At 40.2% G+C, this 21196-nt stretch overlaps 1 protein-coding gene across 1 annotated transcript in view; it reads right to left on the bottom strand.

Moving 5' to 3' along the window:
- The window catches only part of ANKRD55 (ankyrin repeat domain 55), a 52507-nt gene that overhangs the window by 3021 nt on the left and 28290 nt on the right, over nucleotides 1–21196 (bottom strand). Inside the window, exons 7-10 of the mRNA XM_009326929.1 lie at nucleotides 17164–17348; nucleotides 15277–15444; nucleotides 13147–13811; nucleotides 7513–7611 (exon numbers count right to left, since the gene is read on the bottom strand). Of these exons, the coding sequence (XP_009325204.1) occupies nucleotides 7513–7611; nucleotides 13147–13811; nucleotides 15277–15444; nucleotides 17164–17348 (1117 nt within the window). The remainder of the gene's footprint in view (nucleotides 1–7512; nucleotides 7612–13146; nucleotides 13812–15276; nucleotides 15445–17163; nucleotides 17349–21196) is intronic.

The following is a 21196-nucleotide window of genomic DNA, read 5'->3' as shown; positions in this document are numbered from 1 at the left end:
ATGGAACACCTCTCCTATGAAGAAAGGCTGAGAGAGTTGGGGTTGTTCAGCCTAGAGAAGCGGCGGCTTCGGGGAGACCTTCTTGCAGCCTATCAGTACTTAAAGGGGCTTATAAAAAAGATGGTGGCAGACTTCTTAGCAGGGCCTGTTGTGATGGGACAAGGGGGAATGGCTTTAAACTAAAGGGGGGTAGATTTATACTAGATAGAAGGAAGACATTTTTTATGCTGAGGGTGGTGAAACACTGGCAGAGGTTGCCCAGAGAGGTGGTGGATGCCCCATCCCTGGAAACATTCAAGGTCAGGTTGGACGAGGCCCTGAGCAACCTGATCTAGTTGAAGATATCCCTGCCCACGGCAGGGGGGTTGGACTAGATGACCTTTAGAAGTCCCTTCCAACCCAAACTATTCTATGATTCTATGATTCTATAAGTCCAGTGTTAAGCAATTTAACTTTGTGTTTGGTGATCAATAAGCCTTGATAAGTTCAAAGGTTTACCTTTGATAAGCAGAGAATCTATAGTTTGTCTGAAGGAGACTTGGTTTTTTTAGAGAGATTTCCACAAGACATTTTTTCATCAAAAACCACAGGCTGACTGAAACAGAAACGTTCCATGGGAATGTATTATTTTTACCAAAACCTTTGTGGTTTAGAGGATGCTCTATTACCCAGGGTAAATTGCTATCAAAATCTTAGGAAGACGAAATGGAAGAACGTAGGACACTGTGTCTGGGTTGCTCTAGGCACAGTTAATCATGAAGATAGGTCCACACGTGCTCTGCAAGTCACAGGCCACAAAAGTAGCCCATTACCCTGTAGCACACTACAACGCACACTGAAACACAAGAGCCACAGCTGTTTTACATCTTGTGTGCGTCGGCGGTCTTGTAAGAAACTGCGGATTTAGGTCATCCTCAATCTCCACCTTACACTCACCAGTGTAACATTGTTTGTGCTTTAAAGTTAATATAGTTCTGTATCTTCTCTAAATTGAAATCCTCAAGCTCCTTCATTCAGGCAACTCACTAACTAATTTCCTAATTTTTTAAAAGAAGAATTCAAAACAGTAATTGTAGGCCTATTTTTCTCTGCCTTGGAATTAAAAGCTCTGCCCAGCTTTTAATTTAATTCTCCATTTTATTCACAAGCTCTTTGTATACAAACAGTTCAGGTTTGTCAGTTTTACCATATGAATAGTTCCCTACTGGAGTTAACACCATCTCTGTTTTGGCTACAGAATCTTCCTTGCAACTTTTCACGTTAATTTTTCCTTGGTTGCATTCTCGTTCCATCTGTGATTTCCCTCCATCTGCATCTGTTGCGATGAATATATGAGAGGCTATCGTTTTCCTCTGAGATGTTCTAGTTTGAGTTTCATCTTACTAGTCATGGCAGCCTCCAAAAAGTCATTTGGATTCTCTGTGTATTTTGCTGGCTTCATTCTTCGAAACTAATCACAAATGCTTCCTAGTGGTCAGGTATTAAAACCTATTTTCTGAGCCAACCACTTGTCCTCAGATTGGTGTCATGCTTGTGTCCTGGTTCTTTACATGCAGGAAGAATCCTGGTATAAAGCACTCTGCTCAGAAGGTGACCATCTCAGCCTGTCATTATCATTCCATTTCCTAGTCAACTCCAATGAAAACCTGAGTGTTCATGTTTGCATTTTTCCTGGCAGCCCCTTTGACTATTCCCTTTTCATAATCTCTGACAGGAATTTTCCTGGTGCAGGTTCACGGAAATTCTACAGAAATGAGGAACAGAGAAGAGTATTACCTCTTAACCCAATGAAAATCTTGTGTAATTCCAGAGAAACATCTGAAGTTAATCTAGTTTTGGACCATTTTAATAGAGGGTAAACTGATAAATGAACTAATTTTTTTTAGAAATAATAGACCACATAATCAACTGGTATGAACTGAGTAACTACTGCAGTCAATGCACCTGTGATAAGATGGACCTTACAAGTCAATTTTGACGTTAAAAAAAGTCCCCAAACCAAACTAAAGGTTCAGCACACTTGGGAAACTTATAGGTAGAATAGTGGATGGAGTTTCTTGAGGACTGTAGAATAAAAAGACAAGAAAAGAGGACTTAAGGAATTTCAAGCCAGTTAACCTAACCTAAAAAAATCCTAAATACTTAAAATCCTGCCCACAGTTGGTGTTTCTCAGAAGTGAATCTTTGAACCTATGAAGTCTGCCTGCTCATCAAGCAACATCAAAAAGAATAACCAGGACATGGGTGGTGTGGATGCAGGAGAAGAGAGAAATTATGTAGTTTTAATAAGGAAGGATTTTTAACTTTGTCACAAATTTTCAAAAAAAATAAGGTAGATTCATTATTATAACATGGACACACACGTGATGAAAAAAAGGCAGTCAAGGTGTAATTTCCAGAGAACAAGTTTACAATGCAAAATGACCTTGATAAATTGGAGAAACAGTAAGAAATTCAGATAACAAAACTCAGCAAAGGCAAATGCAAACCACTACTTAGGGAAAACAAACAAACAAAGAAATCCCAAACCACCAAAAGTCCAAATGCAAGATGGGGAGTAACTGGCTAGGGGAGTAACAGTCCTGCAGGTAACTGGGGACACAGACTGTGCCCGAGTCAGAAATATATTGAAGAAGTTCAAGCAGAAACCCTGCAGCTTCTGTGCCTCGGTAAAGCAGAAGCACACCAGTCTTGTCATGCAAGCCCTCTGAGTCTGTAGATTTACGTAGTATATAATTAATAAGTCAGAAATTCTCCCTGTTAAAAACAAATGTTACCTCTCTAATGTCTGCAGTGGGCACTGAAAAAGCTTTGCATCTATGTGTTTTTTTACTATATACATTGTGCAAAAGAGGCTGAAGTTCTCCTTGCCATATTCCCTTGTACCATATGCCATATACTCATTTCATCATTCATTATTTATTTATCAGGAGCAGTAATTCTCTAAGACTCACGAGGTATCTATTTTGGGCAAAGCAGAATCTTTATAGAGAGGATTTAAAAAATCGGTAGATTCTTTTTTTCTTTCCATGCTAATTTCAGTACAATTCAAATTGTGATGGCCTGAGCAGGCAGTGTTTACTAAAGCTACCTGGCCTTTGGCAATGTAGTGTAATTCACAGGTCATATTCAAGGTTCATTCATGTTCAGAAGTTCAGGAAATCGCTTAGTTCTCCTTTGCATGAAAAAACCCCAAACATTAATACTTTGCTTTAGTTCGTATTGAATTTGTGTGAATCAGGCAGGGCTAAATACAATAAATGAGCCCATTTGTTTTCTGGCACATGATAGAATGCTTTGAGTTCATTGAAATTCTGTTGTGTAAACCAAATGCATATTGAGAGGCTCACTTGTTTCCCTCTTTGGAGCATAGGCATATGTTCATGCATTCAAAGTTTACACCTGTGTAAAATATCTCCAGAACACTTTACGTACTAGATAAGCCCTTAATGATAGGTTTAAGTAGGGCAAAAGCAGTGTAGTTTAACTACACCCCCATGACCAGGTAGCCATCACAATCCCATGCTCATTCAAAGAAGTAAAAACCAGCATCCAAACATCAATGCTTTCCACCTAGTCCTACATACTGTACTCAGTTTAGAATATTTGATAAGGATTTCAGGACTGGTACATGGATGGCTTTGAAATAATACATCTAATGACTGCTATTAGTTTATGTATTGAAACACACGAGCCTGGACCCAGCACTGGGGTCTGTGAGAGACAGAACCCTTAAGGCCGGTTGCCATACATCCAGAAGCTATGTACAGCAAAAGCAACAGTAATTATTCACGTTCAGAGGGCACAGTCAGCTACCAAGGACCTAGTGATACAATAAGAACTACTAATTCAGGAAGCCATTTCCACTCCGTAGTGACTCTCAAGTGGCTGCTATTACAGACTGCAGAGGCAAGAATAAGGCTGTCAGGGAGGCATTGCCCAAGGAGTATGTACTCCAGCAGAAGGGATGACTCTTAGACTCTCTTCCTTTTGCAAGCAGTGGACCATAGTGGCCCTCTGCAGAGAGGAGGGTGCTTTGTGGAATCCTTTGCTGTTAACTTGCGAAAGAAGAAACTTCAAATCATAATGAATAACAGCAAAAACAACCACTGATCCCCAGAAAATATTAAATGACCTGCAGAAATAGATCTTTTTTTGTTTGTTTGTTCAATAACTAATAACCGCATTATGGCTTCAGACCTTCTACACCACATGAAGAAGTGAGAGCAGCAGAGAATTCTCTAGAAGCCCCATATTTGTTTGGAAAATTATTTTGGCATTGTGTAAGCGGTGTGTGATAGTTGTAAGCCTTTTTTCCAGGGGTCCTTGGGAGAGTCTGTGATGAGACAGAAAGGGTGTGCTGGGGGTGGAACAGCAGCATGCAGAATAACAGAGAAGCCAGGCTGTGTTGAGGCTACTCAAGAAGCCATGTGAAGGACCTCTTTGGCCCTGGGAACATCTGGAGGGTGTAGTTTATAAACTGGTTTAAAGTCACTCAAGTACACTTTCCCTAGGCTACTGTTTCATTCCTATTATCCTCTTGCTAACTTGTATTTTTAAATGTTTTTGCTTAGAGATTAAAGCATCTCTTCCTTTTTTTCATTGCCCTTCCTTTTTTTGGGAGATGTTTCTTCTTTCTGTTAATCTCTGAGTAGTTTCAGTTCTCTTTCTAATTTGTGCTTATTTTATTGTCCTAGCCCCCTGGTTGCTTTTTTTTTTCCCACTGGCTTTGTTGCATGTTTTTAACACACATTTTGTGTAACAAAAATATTAGAGAAACACAAATCTTTATATTCAAACTTTGTTACTGGAGCCGTTTGCCTGGATAAAGTCTGTGTCCAGAACAGTAATATTTTTAGGGCTGGAGGGAGAATGAGTGAAATCTTGGCTCTGAAACAGTTATTTGGAAAGCTCCAGGATCAAATGTGTCATTTGTGTTAACAAAGAAGAAATGTAATCTATTTTGCAAATAACTTTGCTTTTCTGTTACTGGCTTGAACTGATGTTCAAGCAGTAATGGCACCTAGATAAATGTGCTGTGTTAGTTAATTAAACCATGATTATTAACTGTGATAATTGTATCTTATTTGTAAAACACAGTTTTTGGCATGAGACTAGAACTAAAATCCTGGCTGTTTGTATGAATTACTGCAAGAACACCAGTGATTATGAAATTTTTTTTTTTAGGATTTTGCTTACCACTATGTTTTAACTAGAAGGCACAGAGAACATTAGTAGAAAGCTTAAAATAGAAGACTTTGAGCTGGGGTTTTGAAAGCAGTTAGATTATTTCTGTCCTCTGAGCAGGCAGAGAATAGCACCTCAGTATTCCACATATCTCTACTTTTCTTCTTCCTCTCTTATTTACTGTGCAGCAGCAGTGCAGGATTCTGCATTTCCCCTACCCAATCTGATGTTCCCTATAAAGCTACCTCTGCTGTTTCGTTTTTAGTAATATTGTTATAGCTGCAGAATTGCTTCTGAAACTCAGATCATAAGAGGCAATGAATCTTAAATTTAGCTCTGAAATGTGAATGCTTTAGGACCTGTCTGATCTTCAGGATGAGAAATAGTAAACTGCAAATTGTCATCCAAAATACATTCGGGGATTTGTGCTTAGTGGAGCACAAGAATGTGAGGGCAGGATACTGCTGGGAGTAGGGCAGTATGTGAAGAACACCCCAGTCGCTGGCTGGATCCAGCCTGGGACACTCACTAAGTCTTGACACTCTGCTGGGGCTGTGGGAGCAGGGTGAGGCTTTCCCTGCTCTTTGGGACCTTGCTTCTTACTGCCTTGGGAATGAGGAGCTGGCTGAAAGTGCAGAGAAAAAAAAGGCTGCTGCTCTCTCAATCCCTTTATTTTATCTCCTGTGTTACAGAAGCTACCTAAACCAGTTGCTGTTAGAATGAGAGAAATTAATGATTCCCGTCTTCATGTAAAAGCTAGTCTATCTGTGTTTAAGACAGAGGGAGATAGAACATCTTTTCACCTATGTAACGTTCAGAAAATGACAAAGTTTTTGGAAACTTGATGGTCTTGTTCTAATCCTCTTCCCTTTAATTTTTGCTAGCAAAAGGACACAAAAATCAGTGTCATGATATTTTTCATGCTGTCTGCAGAAGAGTCATTCCTTATCCTGGCTTTCATCTCACATATCCAACCTTTCTCTGCCATGCAGTCATTAGGCTGTTGTCATCCATCTCTTTACATCCTGTAAGTCATGTTACATCATGTCCTGCTCCCTATGAAAAGCTACCACAGTCATACAGGCATATGCAATTGAGAGTGAAATCGAGAGTGAAAAATCCTGTGTCTGTGAGAATTCCAGTCACCTCTGCTCTGGAAAACAAATGTAGCACCAAACTCTCCTCTGTACTGATGAACATTGCTTCTGCTAGGCCAACTCGATGAAACTCATTGGAGAAAAAGGGTGTGATGAGCAGCACAAAGTCCAGCTGGAGGTGGGCCAGTCACTAGTGGAATACCCCAGGAGTTGATACTGGGGCTAATACTATTTAATGTCTTCATTAGTGACTTAGACGATGGGGCAGAGTGCACCTTCTGCAAGTTTGCAAATGATATGAAACTGGGAGGAGTGGCTGATAGAGCAGATGTGTGTGCTGCCATTCAGAGAGACCTTGACAGGCTGGAGAAATGGACAGACAAAACTCTTACAAAGGGAAATGTGAACTCCTGCACCTGGGGAGGAATAACTCCCTGCACCAATACATGCTGAGGATCAAACAGCTGAAAAGGAGCTTGTCAGAAATGGACTTGGGGGCACTGATAGACACCAAGCTGAACATGAGCCAGCAATGTGCCCTTGTGGCAAAGACAGCCAACGGCATCCAGGGCTGCATTAGGGAAAGTGTTGCCAGCAGACTGTGGGAGGTGATCCTTCCCCTCTACTCAGCACTGGTGAGACACATCTGGAGTGCTGTGTCCAGTTCTGGGGCTCCCAGTAGACGAGAGACACGGACGTACTGGAGCACGTCCAATGAAGGGTGATGGAGATGATGAAGGGATTGGAGTGTCCAGCCTCAAAGGGGAGGCTGAAAGAACTGGGACTGTTCAGCCTTGAGAAGAGAAGGCAGCTCAGGGGATCTTGTCAATATGTATAGATGCCTTGACTGGGGGGAGTAATGAAGAGGGACACAGACTCTTCTCAGTGGTGTCCTATGAAGGGAAAAGAGTCAATGGACACAAATAAGTAAGAAGAAACTTTTTTACTCTGAGGGTGGTCAAACACTGGAACAGGTTGCCCAGAGAAGTTGTGTAGTCCCCATCCTTAGAGATATTTAAAACCTAACTGGATGTGATCCTGAGCAACCTGCTGTAGGTGACCTCTCTATGGACAGGGGGGTTAGACTAGACAATCTCCAAAGGTGCTTTCCAATGTCAGCCATTCTACGATGCTGTGAAAATGGAACATGAAACCTCTCTCAAGCTGCCAGATGCCAGTGATGGAGGCACACAGTATGATACCATAACTGAGACTTGCCCATACTTACTTTTGTGAGCACAGTTGGGTATGGGAGCTAGGCTGTTCCGTATAGGAGTAAGATTTTTTATTTTGGGTTGGTCTATGGACATCTGTTGAAAATTTTTACCTGTGAAAGAAAAAGAGAATCTGTTACCATATGAAAATAATGGTACACTGTAGATCTCTGGCTTCTAGTAAAAAAGAAAACTTAGGAATTCTCAGAAATATGTAATAACAAAAAACCACCAACTGAAAAAAACTGTTGCTTTGTTCTCTTTACATTCATTAAAAACAGTGACTGATTTAATATAACCTTCATGTGTACCCTTATCACTTTCCCTCATATAATATAGTAATTGGTCTTAAAACAGGCACAGTCCAGTAGCTAGGTCGATGTAAGAATATTTGGACACTAAATTTGTAGAAATATTCAACTAGATGGATTTGATTTCAGAATTGAAGCTTTAGTTTGCAAATTTTTTTAATAGGGCCTCAGCCTTTTTAAGTACTAGAACACAAATGGAGTTCAACTGCTGGTTGGAACATGAGACTGGTGGAAGTCTATCAGCAGTAAAGATGAGCTTTGAGAGGGTTTTTCTGCAGATGAGAACATAGTGGAACTGATATAAACTGATACTGATTTCTTATTAAACTATATTTATGACAATTTCATTTTTACCAAAAAGAAGAGATACTGGAAAATGAAAGGTTAATTGGATAACTGTGGCATTTCACTGGCTAAGATTAAAGTTAAATTTGGTCTAGTACTATTAAAAAAGACAGTATGTTAGATGATGTAATGCATTTTGCTACGTAAATGACACATCAAATATTATTAAAAAAGTAGAAACTGAAGCACCAGATCAACATTTTCCCCAGATCCTTTTCCTGTGTTGATCTTATTCTGTGATGCATGAGTCCCTCAAATTTTTATTTTTTGTAATCCCCATATCTGAGATGAGCCTTGTAAAGAGTTTTGAGCTGTCTTGCCAAACAGCTGCTCATCCAGCATGGCATTGCAACATAGCTCATTGCAGAGCAAGCATATGCTCTGTCGGCAGAGAGACGAGGGGGGACACAGGCTGGATGTAGTAGGACATCTTAAGCAATAGGAAGAAATGGAATGATATAAATTGCCTTTGTGGCTTTGTAGTTGGTACTTGAAAATACCTAATTATTCCTGGGCTGTACAAGATAAAGCTATAGAAAAATAGTTGTAGAACAGTTTCCTAGAGGTGCACTGAAGTAGTTGTCCGGCTGCTGTAACTACGTTACTGACTAAATGAATTCTGTGTGAAAGGAGCTAAAGTGGTGTTTATCAGACAAACGCCATGTTATAGTGCAGCCTGCAGCTCAGCATGGAGCAAGATTCTGGTCCAAAGACCACAGCAGTTGATAGACATTGGACCAATCTACTGGATCCTGTGGATAAAGCTGATGTGTATTGGGCTAAAGCATGATGAATCTCTTATGGATGACCCATGTCTGATAGAAACAGACTTTGGTTTCCTTTTCCCATCTTTTACTCTTTATTTAGTCTTTAACACTTCTCCAGGGTGATGAAAAAGTGGGTGCAAAAGTTGGTAAATTTATTCTCTAGACATCGCATCCACTGTGCACAAAGAAATAAATATATCAATTCCAAAATAGCAGATAATCAAGCCTGCTGCTCCCACTAGTGCAATTCGAGTTATGTTGGTTTCAGTGATGGTTATGCTGAGAACTAATGGCTTATTATGTATGTACCATTATGGCTTTGATGATGGGAGATTGTTTTTTCTATCAGAAGATATGTTTATTCCATAAATGGGGATATCTGGCAGCAAAACAACAGTACAAATGTTTGTATCATGTTTGCAAGGCTGATATGAATGCTTGGAAAAGAATCCTTGTCTAAAAGTTGTGGCATCAAGTGGAAATATTCTTCTGCTCTTCTTTTCTATCTGCTCCACATAATAGCAGAGAAAAAAGTTTTTCTTTCTTTAAGACATCATTTTTGTCATCCCCAAGAACATATTTATGATGGCATTTACTTTTGAATGAAATGGAAAGGAAGCAATTTCATTATTACAAAATATGCAGGACTGTTCTGCATTTCATTTTCTGACATTTTTTACAGGTTGTTCTTTGATTTTCCTTTGCATTTAGTTAGGTGAAACACATTGTGGTGTGTTTTGTGGAAAAGTTGTAAACATTATGATGAATGTCCTACTGTAAATCAGTCCTTCAGTTTGAGAAAGAAATAGCCACAGTGATCAGCTTTGCTCTACTCTTTCCTGGCCAAGAACTGCTTCCTGTTGGACTACACCACACTGCTTATGCCAACATAAGCTTAATAATAGCCTATTTTTTGCATTACATGTTCAAGCAAATAGAAGGTACTGGGCTGCTGTAATAAAACCTGTAATAAAGTATTGCCTTAGACCCGGAAGGTTAGTAATCTAAGAGATGAGTGGGTGATGGGAGGAGGCTGCAGCTGGTTAGAGGGTGGTAAAAGCTGCCTTACATTTGAGACAGGCTTCCTTTTACCCATATCACTTGGAATTTCTCTACTTACACCATTTTCCCTGTGGAAAGTAGATGGCAGTACATTTTGCAAAAAGAGATGATTGCAAAGCTCATAAATACAAAATGCTTCAGATTGTAGATGCCAGCTCAGCACTGTGGCTGGCAAGCACTCTTGCAATATTGACAGTAGTTTTTGGTATAGTCTATCTTTGCTCTCCCCAGCAGAGGGCAAGACAAAGTAGTTATTCTGTAAGAAACCAGTGGCATGATAGTAAGGTAAGTCTCATTGCTACCCACAGCAACCTCTCCCCTTTGTGTAAGCGTTAAGGCTCAGCTAGTAAACTGACTCATCTTTCATTTCCAGGAGCACAGAGAACAGAACAAAAAACCTCCAAAAATCCCCATCTATGTGCCAGCTGCCTTAGTAGCAGTAAGCACAAAAATTAGCTCTGACTTTAATAAAAGGCATGGTCATCCAAGACAATCAACACTGTGTGTCAGCTGAGAAAATAATTTTCAAATTGAGTTCCCCTGGATTATTGATACACATAATCCTGCCCTGAATATTCAGTGATTAGGAAATTACATGTAGCCCCCCCAGTCATGACTCGAGAAAGGGAGTATTAACACTTCAGTGTCCTTCAAAGACCAGATGTTGTTTTTTCCCTCAGCTAGGCCTCCTGCAGAAAAAAAACCAAGGAAATATCCGTCCTCAGAGAGAGCTGCCCGCACAGCACTGCTGGCTGGGCTGGAGCCAGGCTTACTTTGCTTCTGATCCCTGTAAATCCTGCAGACACAGTGCACTGGAGACCTGGAAGCCCTGGAGTTCATACAGTAAATGCAGTTCTGATTCACAGCAAGTCAGGTGGCTTTAATTACAGGGGCAGACAGATTTAAACCACACACATAGGCATGAAGAGGGATAAGCAGATCTTTTTATCGTGAAGAAATGTTAGACAGTATCTGGGTTGTGCAATGTATTCCTGTCAGACACTCTCTGCCTCCTTACAAGCTTTTAATTCACATGCTTCAGTGGAAGTCCTTTTTGCCAGCTACAGGAATCTTTTTATTGTTGGAAAGTTTTGTTAAAGGGAGCTGGTACACAGAGAATTGGGCTTAAGGCAGACTCAGACTTTTTTTTCTCTGAGGGAGATAAACTGTCAGAGATAAAATGACTTACTCTTCCTTTGGACATGCAAAGGCAGCTCCCGTTGTAACAATTAGAAGATTTCCCATAATCAATATGATTTTGCCCTCATTCATGCATGTAGACTGCTGGTTCTATACTGAGTCCCTGTGCAGATCATGGAGCACTGAGTGGATGCACAGGGTCCGTCCTGATTAAGCTGGTTACAGCTGTTTGTCATAGGATGTTCCTAGAAAACCACCTGTCCTTCTGTCCAGAGCAAACAAGGATTTAACCATACAGTATTCTACAGTCTTAAGAAAAATCTATAATCACATTTTAAATAACATGGTAGTTACTTCCACATCAAATGTATTCATAGTCTAGCTAATTCCACCAAGAAATGTTTCCCCATAGTTGTCCTCGGGTTTGGTTTATCCAGTTTGAGTTCATTCCTCCTCCTACTGTCAACGTGAATGATCTCAAATATCTCAGCCTCACTGTACCCTATCATATTTAGGTTGCAAAGCAGCCCTGCAGGTTTTCTCGTCTTCCATATGTGAGCTGAATCTTGCAGAGTTCAGTGTAGAAAGAGTCGCGCTGGAGCAATCCTTGCTAGCCATGTGGAGTTTTGGGTTTGTATGGTTGAGTGAATAGCTGAAAAGTGCACAGTAAAAAGTAGTGACACCTATAGACCAGGTCTATCAAGCTTTCAGGAATCTAGCCTGATGTTCAGGAAGTGGAACTTTTTGAATAGTTCCTTTTTACCCTGAAAAACTATTTCCAGCCTTTATTTGCACAACGTAGAATGATCTGTCATTCTGAAATTGGCATCTCTACTCTCATTATTAGAGATGTGAACAAATATTTGCTGTTTTATAGAACCCTTCGCTTAGGAGTCAGTACAGTTAGCACTATCATGCAAGCTCAGATAGTGACCTGACCTAACTGAGGGTTCTTCTCAGACAGGGTTTCTGTTCACTCATCTTTCCACTGGAAGATAACGGCTCATGTCCTGTTGGGGTGAGGGTGGATTAACTTATTGTGTAACGTTTACTCCTTGTAATGGTGTACTGGTAAGTTTGGGGATTGCTTTTGCTTGCTTCATTTTCAGTTGGATATTACAGTGGTTGGAAGGCATGCTAGATGTGTTTAATTTTGGCAAGGGACTAATCCCAAAGGAGATGAAACTGGAGACACCGATATATTGAAGTAAACTCCAGCATGCAGGCCAGCCAGCCAGATTAATTTAAACATGGATGTGAGTCAAACAAAGTACGAGATCCCAAATCCTGCCAAACCCTGGTTTTGAGTTTACTTCAGAATTCTGATGCTCTGCTTCATTACTGTTGTATTACAGTTTCCAAACCACAACATAAAAGCATTTACTCCGTCTCTGTAAATTTAGCAACCTGAATTCAGCTTTGGAGAAACTGTAAGAACAGCACATTAGACCAAAGAGCTGGCACTCAGCGTGGGAGGAGTGGGAAGGGGTGACACTACAGCCTGAAGTCAGAATATGTCTATAAGGGGAAAGTGGCATGGTGCAGAGCCATCCAGCATGGCACACATGGACTTACCTGGTTGGATCCAGAAGCAGCTTTCAGCACAGTTAGAGATTTGAGGGCAGTACTGTTCCCTTGCACGTCTACTTCCAGGACTAAATGCCGACACAAGACAGCAGGCATGGCAGTGGGTGTTAACGTGCAATTCACAAAGCACATACGTAATCTGGAGGCACTTACCTTGGTCAGGTACCTTACATGCTTCCTAACTACCTGCTTTTTTGCTTGCTCATCAGACCTACTTAGATCTCTTATTTCCCACACCTAAGTACCTTGCTTCAGCTGTCAGCTGATGTCCTGTCCATATGCTATCTGTGACTGCTACTACATACAGGGAGAAGAAACTGAAAAAGATATTAAAGAAATAGAAATGTCATGGGTCAGACTTACCTATTTTTTCTGACTCAGCTTGCCACATCAGTAGAGATTATAGGATTTGGGACATAGAGAAGAAAGAAATTACCTGATGGAGAACTGGGAAGTGAGGGAAGGCGGGGAGGGCACAAAAGAACGTGGTGAGATCTGTCAGAGTTTAAGCCATTTATCAGTTTGCCTGAAGGAGTCCTAGTACAGACTTTGTAGGAGAGTAGTTGGTTAGAGTCTGTGTTCCAGGGATCATCCAACAAAGCCTGGCAGCTGCTTCTGTGGCCCAGCAAGTTGTGTTCACTCCTACTCTTTTGAGACTTGTGTGCAAAATGGTGGGTGCTGGTGCTGGAGGAGAAGCTTGACATTGTGCTCTGGGAAGCAGTTAGGAAGGAATTGCCCGCAGTAATTGGGGGGAGGCTTTGGGTTCTGACAGGCAGAAGTCCCTGACACTCTGGTTGCTTCTTTTCTGGTATGAGGTACTTTGTGTCTGTACTCCTTCTTTTAAAGTCAACGGTGGTCACACACTCATCTGGAATGTCTTTGCAGTTTGTGTCCATAATGCAATCAAAAGTGGTGATGATGTCATCTACTTCTGAGGTCTCTTCTCTAGGATATCGGTCTCTACTTCTCTCCTTCTGACTGGTTTTCTGATCATCTTTCTTCTTTTTGCAAGAGAAGATGTGGTTCAGCATACTGAATCGTCCTTCTTTCTTTAGGAGTCTGTTGTTCTGGGAGGGAAACTGATGAAGTGGCTCAGATCTACTGGAAGTACAAATCAAAATATGATGTCATATTGCCAAATAATGAAAAAAATACTGTCTGTGTTAGCCCGTGAAATGGGGTATATACTGTTCAGACACATTTGCAGAAAATTAGGAGTCCAAATTTGTAATTAACAAAGACTGAAAATGATACCATGTTACTTCACTCTTTCTTATGGGATTCATTGCCTTACACTCATCTTAATGTAGGCTCAGTGCAGCTATCAGGAAAAAACCCAAACATTCTGGCTTCAGCATCTACCAGCTGCAGAATCATTATTCTTAATGGTGAGGCAAGATCCAATAATAACAAGAAGAACATGCTGGGATCTTTAAAACCAAGTAGTCTTTGTATTATGTCATATCTGGAAAATGGTATTTCTAACAGCACAATCATTGCTAACACTGTAACAGAGGCACTAGTTCATCATTCCTTCCCTTTCCCTTTCCCTTTCCCTTTCCCTTTCCCTTTCCCTTTCCCTTTCCCTTTCCCTTTCCCTTTCCCTTTCCCCTTTCCCGTTTCCCCTTCCCCTTGCCTTGCTTTGCCTTGCCTTGCCTGTACTAAAGAGGCCTGGCACATTTTCAGAAGATCTATCAAGATAATTACCTACAGTGGTGTTGCTGTAGTGGTTTTTAGATGAGATTTTGACTAATCAATGTTTCAGACCTACTCTTGACAGGCAGAGCGCAGGAGGAGGAGGAGGAGGAGAAGGAGAGGTACTGTAACCCATGTCTCAGAATTTGTAACACAGGAAATAATACTAACTGCTGACTGGAAAAGAGGAGAAAGCACAAAGAAGTGTGATGATAAATGTCTTTATAAGTGCATGCTCATTTACCAAAGTTGAAGAACTGAAATGAATTAAATGACAGTTGCTGAAACATGAGAAATACAAGGAGAGAGGAAGATCGTAAGCAATGGTAAAAGAATTATACTTTTTAACAGAAAAAAACCTCAGAATAAGAAGAGACAATCAAGGTAGAGAACTAAGGAAGGCTAGGAAAACACTCCCAAGCCCTTACCCTGAGGATGAAAACTTGAAATTTATTTTATTGTCTATCTGGCAAAGCTGCTTTTGTGTTCTGTCTATCCCTCTGCCTGACTACATGAACACACAGCTAGTGCACAGAGATTTCAAAAAAGTGGAAAGCATATATCTGAGGGCTGAAATTATTCTGTAAGATAAATTTTCTGCACAAAGGTGACTGAGCAAGAGCTATACTCACATCTCCTTGGTTCAGAACCCTCTGCTGATCGGCAGACTAGCACCGTAACGGCAGTGATGAATCTTCAGTAGATGACTAATTCTAACATTGCTATTTTGGTGGAAAACTTGAACTGAGTATTGCATATGAATTGAGGAGACATCACCCAGGGCTCAAACCCTTCAGTAGCATACAAAAAGCAATAAATTTGTTTTCTAATTGGTGGCAACATGTGAGTGAGATGTGAACTTTTGCTTTACCTGCTCTCCTGAGACAGCAGCTTGATGCATGCTGTGTGCCCACAGTACATTGCATATGTCAGAGGAGTGTTTTCATTGATGTCTCGAGGGCTGGTGTCTATCCCCAGCTCTAGCAGTGTCTGCACACAGTCAGCTTTCCCTGCTGCTGCAGCCCAGTGCAAAGGTGTCCTACAGAAAAGGGGGAGTATCATTAAAATAATGAATAAATTTACTATTGAAACTATTAATGACATAATGAGGTGTGCTCCTATGCTACTTGTCCAGATTAATGACATCCATTTTAAGGAATTCTCCAGCAACTTATGCCACACTGATGTAGCTGCCAGTGGTGGTAATAAGGCCATAGACTTGCATCTATCTATGTGCATCTATTTAGCTGTAGAGAAAGTAGATATGGGGCTGCAGAATGCCTATACATGCTATATAATAGCATCTCTTCTGCTGCTGGAGTTGCAGCACGGGAGGAGTGCCTGAAGTTTTCAGAGCAGAATTTGAAAAAAATCTTTGTGGTGTCCACTGCATAGGGACAAGCACTTCTCATCTTTACACCAAACACAATTGGCACTGACTGGCTCAGGGCCCTGCATGAAGGTAATAGGAGACGAAGCCCCCCTCAGATGAATGAGAAGGACTGGACACATCTACCAGCCTGTCATTGCCCCTTTGCCAGTTTCTGTGTTCTTTTATGGGCACAGACTGGAGCAGATATAATTGTCTTGAAACTGTGTAGGAGAATCAAACTGATTTTCTGCTTGGCAGAAGATTTGCATCTTGTCTTTGGAAACTTTTGTCCAGTTTCCAAATTTTAATATTTTGCTCTTGTGAAAAATCTGAAAGCACAGAAAACACCATAAGAAAACTGCAAGAATAAAAAGAAAATTGACTTTTCTTTGCCTATTTCTTCGCAATCCCAGTGATTTCAGATGGGTGCAGTCAGAAACACAATAAAATGGAAATCTACTGTGTGTTTATAATGAACAGCTTATCTTTTCCCCTCTTCAAGTGTAATACCTTCTATGGAAATATCTGAGAACATGTAATAGGAGGGCGTGTCTTACTGAGCTCTTAAGTGTAGTTAAACTCCTCCCTTCGCCCTTCTTTCCGTAGAAACACAGCCTTCTCAACTACATTTTACTGATGCTTAGAAACTTCTCCAGGACCCTGTTGGTTTTATTTCTGTTCCATTTTATTGCACTTTTCCATCAAGAATGCTATTATTTTAAGTACCTGAAGGCCTAAGCCAAGAAAACCTTGGGTTTTGCTCCACTGGCAGGATAATCAATGCGAACAGTCAGTTGGTTCTGTTTGATTAAATAAATTTACAAGCAAAGTTCCAAGGGAGGTAGGTGTGGGGTGAAAAAGAGGAAAGAAGATGACCCTTCTGCACTTATGATATAGCAATTTCATCCTGGAAGGAATCAAATGCTTTGTCAGAATGGAAGGTGAAGGTCCTCTGGTCCTATAGGAATACTGTGTTAGCATCTTAAATGCAACAAGGGAACATTGCCATTTCTTAAATACAAATAGCAGCAGGATCCTAGCTTCAAGTTGTAGGATCCTGTTCTATTGTTTTGAAAATAATGTCCACTTTTGATTGAAAGAAGTTAAGTCAAGTGGTGACAAAGTCCTTTCACACATAATCTTATCATTTCCTACCAGAAACACAACGTTAACTAACTTACTACTAGTCAGCTATTATACTAGATATGGTATATGTGAGCTGGACTGCTTTGCAGTGTTTCTGAGCAGGCATGGTTCTCTGTAAGTGCAGTTCATTAACTAGGCCATAGCCTGTGAAACAGGAAACACGATTCTAGAATAAACAGAGCTAGTCTCAGGTTAATAGAAAGGAAGCAGCAATTTCAGTTTCAGAGTTTCCATGGTTACCTGTCATCCACATCAAGGGCCTGCAGGTTGCACTCTGGGACTTTAGCCAGCTCACTGATAATATCACTGTAGCCTGCAGCAGCAGCAATGTGCATACATGTTTTGCCATTCTCATCATCGTAGTTTATTATTGATGGTCCCTGGTAGTGGTCCAGAATGATGGAACACAGAATCCTGTTGCCACTCTGGGAGGAAGTTCAGAGAAGAAAAGCATTTTACAATGGAGCTCACACCAAACCGCATTTTGTCTGCTAGAGAAGGCTAAATACAATAATGGTATTTTGTTTTGTGTATACCAGACTCTCCAGGTATGAAAGCCAAAAGCTTCCAATCTCCTGCTGGGAATTGGGTTTGCTTTATGAATTTCCTAGAACACTTTGAACACTGGAAAAATAATAAATAATGTACCACTGCAAATATCTCCAGAAGTTAGAGACTGTAAATTACTCAACAGCTTTCTCAGAAATAACTTGGGGTTTTTGCTGTTTTGCTAAGCCAGAGTCCAGAAAGATAGGAGCCTATATTTTCTCATAGAAATTTAGGGTTGGAAAGGACCTCAAAAGACCAACCCATTTCTGTAAGCCTGTCCAAGTACACCTAGGAAAGCCATGGCAAATATTTGCTCTAGTGGTTCTTGAACACTGTCTTAGCTAGTTTGCTCCAGTGCTTCAGTGTCTTAATAGAAAGTTGACATTGTTCTCTAACCCACAAATGAAACTGAACAGTTTATATCTTAACCTGGTGGGAATAGAGAAAAAGGATTAACGATTTTTTTATAACTGTTGTAGTTTAATGCCAGTCGGCAACTGAGCACCACACAGCCGCTCGCTCACTCCCCACCCTGGTGGGATGGGGGAGAGAATTGGGAGAGCAAAAGTAAGAAAACTCATGGGTTGAGATAAGAACAGTTTAATAATTTAAATAATAATAATAATAATAATAATAATAGTAATGATGATGGTGATGATGATGATGGTGATGATGATGATGATGATGATGATGTTGTAATGGAAAGTAAAACAATGAGAGAGAGAGAAAAACAAAAACGGGGGGGTGGGGGGGAAGTGACGCAACTGCTCACCACCTGCCGACTGACACCCAGCCAGTCCCCAAGCAGTGATCTGCTGCTCCCCCAGCCAACTCCCACCAGCTTATATGCTGAGCATGACGTCACATGGTATGGAATGTCCCTGTGGCCAGTTTGGGTCAGCTGTCCTGGCTGTGCCCCCTCCCGGCTTCTTGTGCACCTCCAGCCTTCTCAGTCGGTAGAGCATGGGAAGCTGAAAAGTCCTTGACTAGTGTAAGCACTACCTAGCAACAACTAAAACATCGGTGTGTTATCAACATTATTCTCATGCTAAATCCAAAACACAGCACTGTACCAGCTACTAGGAAGAAAACCAACTCTATTCCAGTTGAAACCCAGGACAATAACAACACAGAAACACAAGGCTGGAAAGGTCTTTCTAGATCATCAAATTCAATCCCTGCAATCACTTGCAGATATGTTACATCATCCCTTTCATAAACTTACTGTGTCCATTAAAAGCAGTTAGCTTTTTTGTCCCCATTACTCCCAAAGGAAGGCAGTTCAAGGACTTTTTTGCTTTGATGATTAGTATCTCTAATTTCTATTCATACTCACGGCTGATTTATGTCCCTTTGTTTCTGTGCCAGCATTATTATTTAGATTAAATACTTCTTTCCTCTAACTGGTATTTGTTCTTCAGATGTATTTATAGATAATCATCATATCCCTTCTGAGCTGTCCTCTTGCTACTCTAATCAGTCGAGGTCTTTTAAGTTTTCCTTGTAAAATATGCTTTCTATTTCTCTCATCAACCTACTAACCCTTCTCCTTTTGTGTTTTAGTTGTGTATCCTTGGAGAAGGGTGATTAAAATTGTACCTAGTCATACACTGACATTTTTGCCAGGTCTTTGTACAATGACACTAGCTCTTCCCTATTTGTGTTAGAAATACCTCTTTTGGTATGTCACAGAACAGCATTTGCCTTATTCACAGCTGTGTCCAATTGGAAGCTCCTAGTCATTTCGGAATAACCCTTTATACCTCGGTACTTCTCTTCCATAGTTGTTTCCAAACATAGAGTTTCTAGTTTCTGGGAATACCTTCTGTTACTAGCACCCAAGTGCATGACTTAAATGTTTTATCCTATTAAATTTTGTCCTCTTTGTATTACTCTAGACTTGAAGGCGATCCAGCTTCCCCTGTATGATATCCCCATTCTTTTCTGTTAATGTCTTCCAGTTTTTTGTTATTGGCAGATTTCATCAGAAAGCCCCTGTATTTTGTGCCAAGTTATCATGAAAATATTAAGCAAGATTGATTTCAAGCCTTATCCCTGCAACTCATTTCCTTCCAACCTCTATTCAACATTTAATTATTACTCTTTACTTCTTGATTTTGAAATACAAATTCTTTTGCTTCTCCATACTTTTGCCTATTATTTTGTAAGATGTCTACTTATTCTAAAGATATATTTTAAAGATGGATAGTCATCTGTTATATCTCAAGCCTCTTCTACACACTTTTCTTCTCCACTCTTGGGATACAGATTCCTGTTTTTGCAGGATTTCACACCATTGACAGGATACATTCCAGGTCCCTGGAACCTGCTGGTCCCAGAGCTTCTCACTCCAGCTGAGAATTCCTTTAATTTACCAAAATGTGTCCCTCTGAAATCAGGAATTTTGTTTCATATGTACTTTGTTTACTCACCTGTTTAATTCAAAGTTTACTCATGATCATGCCATCCAAGCTTATTTTCTATCACCAGGCATTTTATAATGTCCTCATTAACCATGTCAAAATTATTATTAATTTTGTTGATTAGTTGTCTGAATATCTAATGATAAAAAAATGTTGACCTTCATGTGCAGGAATACCAAGGTCCTATGAATAATTGTTCATTTTATTCTCCAGTCCCTATGTCAAATGTCAATGTCCTCCACACTAGCATAATTCTCAGTTACATTTTTTGGTCACTAGCATCAGAGAAATCTCTAGTCACATTCAGGGCTAACTGAATCTAGAAGTCTATTATATACTTCTAGTACTACCACAATAAACATCTGTCTATTACCACCCTTCTGCAAGTCAGTTTTGGTACAAAAAATTATTAACATGCACTATCTTTACTGTTTCTGTATTTGTGTTCTAGTGACACTACTATTCCTCTAATTTTGTACTGTCTTGCCAAGTCCAAATTTCACATCCTGCACCTACAGTTTCAGTCCCTCAATGTTCTTGCACAACTCTTAGCATTTGCACAAGCAATTTCCCACCGTTCCTACTGGCATTTTATACATTTACAGACTGTTCTGACTCCCACCAATCTTCCATTTTCTAGACTAAACAAACCATTTCAACCTCTCTTCATGGGTCAAGTTTTTCAACCCACTTATCATACTTGGTGCTTGCTTTTGGCCTCTTTCCAGTTTGTCTATAGCTTTCTTCAACCGTGGCACCCCAAATGACATAATTATCCAGCTGAGGCTTCTCTCCTGACATTGAAAATGACATTGCTGCTTCCTGTAGCCCACATGTATCACACTCCTGTTAATACGTCCCAGAATGATTGTTTGTTTTGTATAAACACCATAATTTAAACTCCTACTCACTTCGTAATCCACTAGTCTACTAGTCTACTACTCTTCATTTTATACAAACAGCTTTAATTTTTCACAGTTCTGTACATAGTGCTATTTTATTAATTTCAGTTAATTCGTACAATTTATCAAAATAATTTTGAATTTCAACCTGACCCATGAAGTGCTTAGTGTCCCTCTAATTTGATTCTAGCTGTGGGTTGTATACATGTTCTGTATTTTGTCACCTCATTATGGAACAAATGAAAACATTTGGATGGTAAATCCCTGGTTGAACTGTCTGTGAGATGTCCACCTGCAAAGATTGATTATTTGAACTGTCCTCAATGTGGTTGATAGAGAATATATGATGTGTGATCTAAGTCCCTGGGCTGATTTTGATTGCATTTGTCCTTATTCTTC

Source organism: Pygoscelis adeliae, unplaced genomic scaffold, assembly GCF_000699105.1.
Source record: "Pygoscelis adeliae isolate BGI_AS28 unplaced genomic scaffold, ASM69910v1 Scaffold116, whole genome shotgun sequence".
Lineage (NCBI taxonomy): Eukaryota > Metazoa > Chordata > Aves > Sphenisciformes > Spheniscidae > Pygoscelis > Pygoscelis adeliae.
The sequence above is the reverse complement of the archived record's forward strand: the minus strand, read 5'-3'. Positions and strand labels throughout refer to the sequence as shown.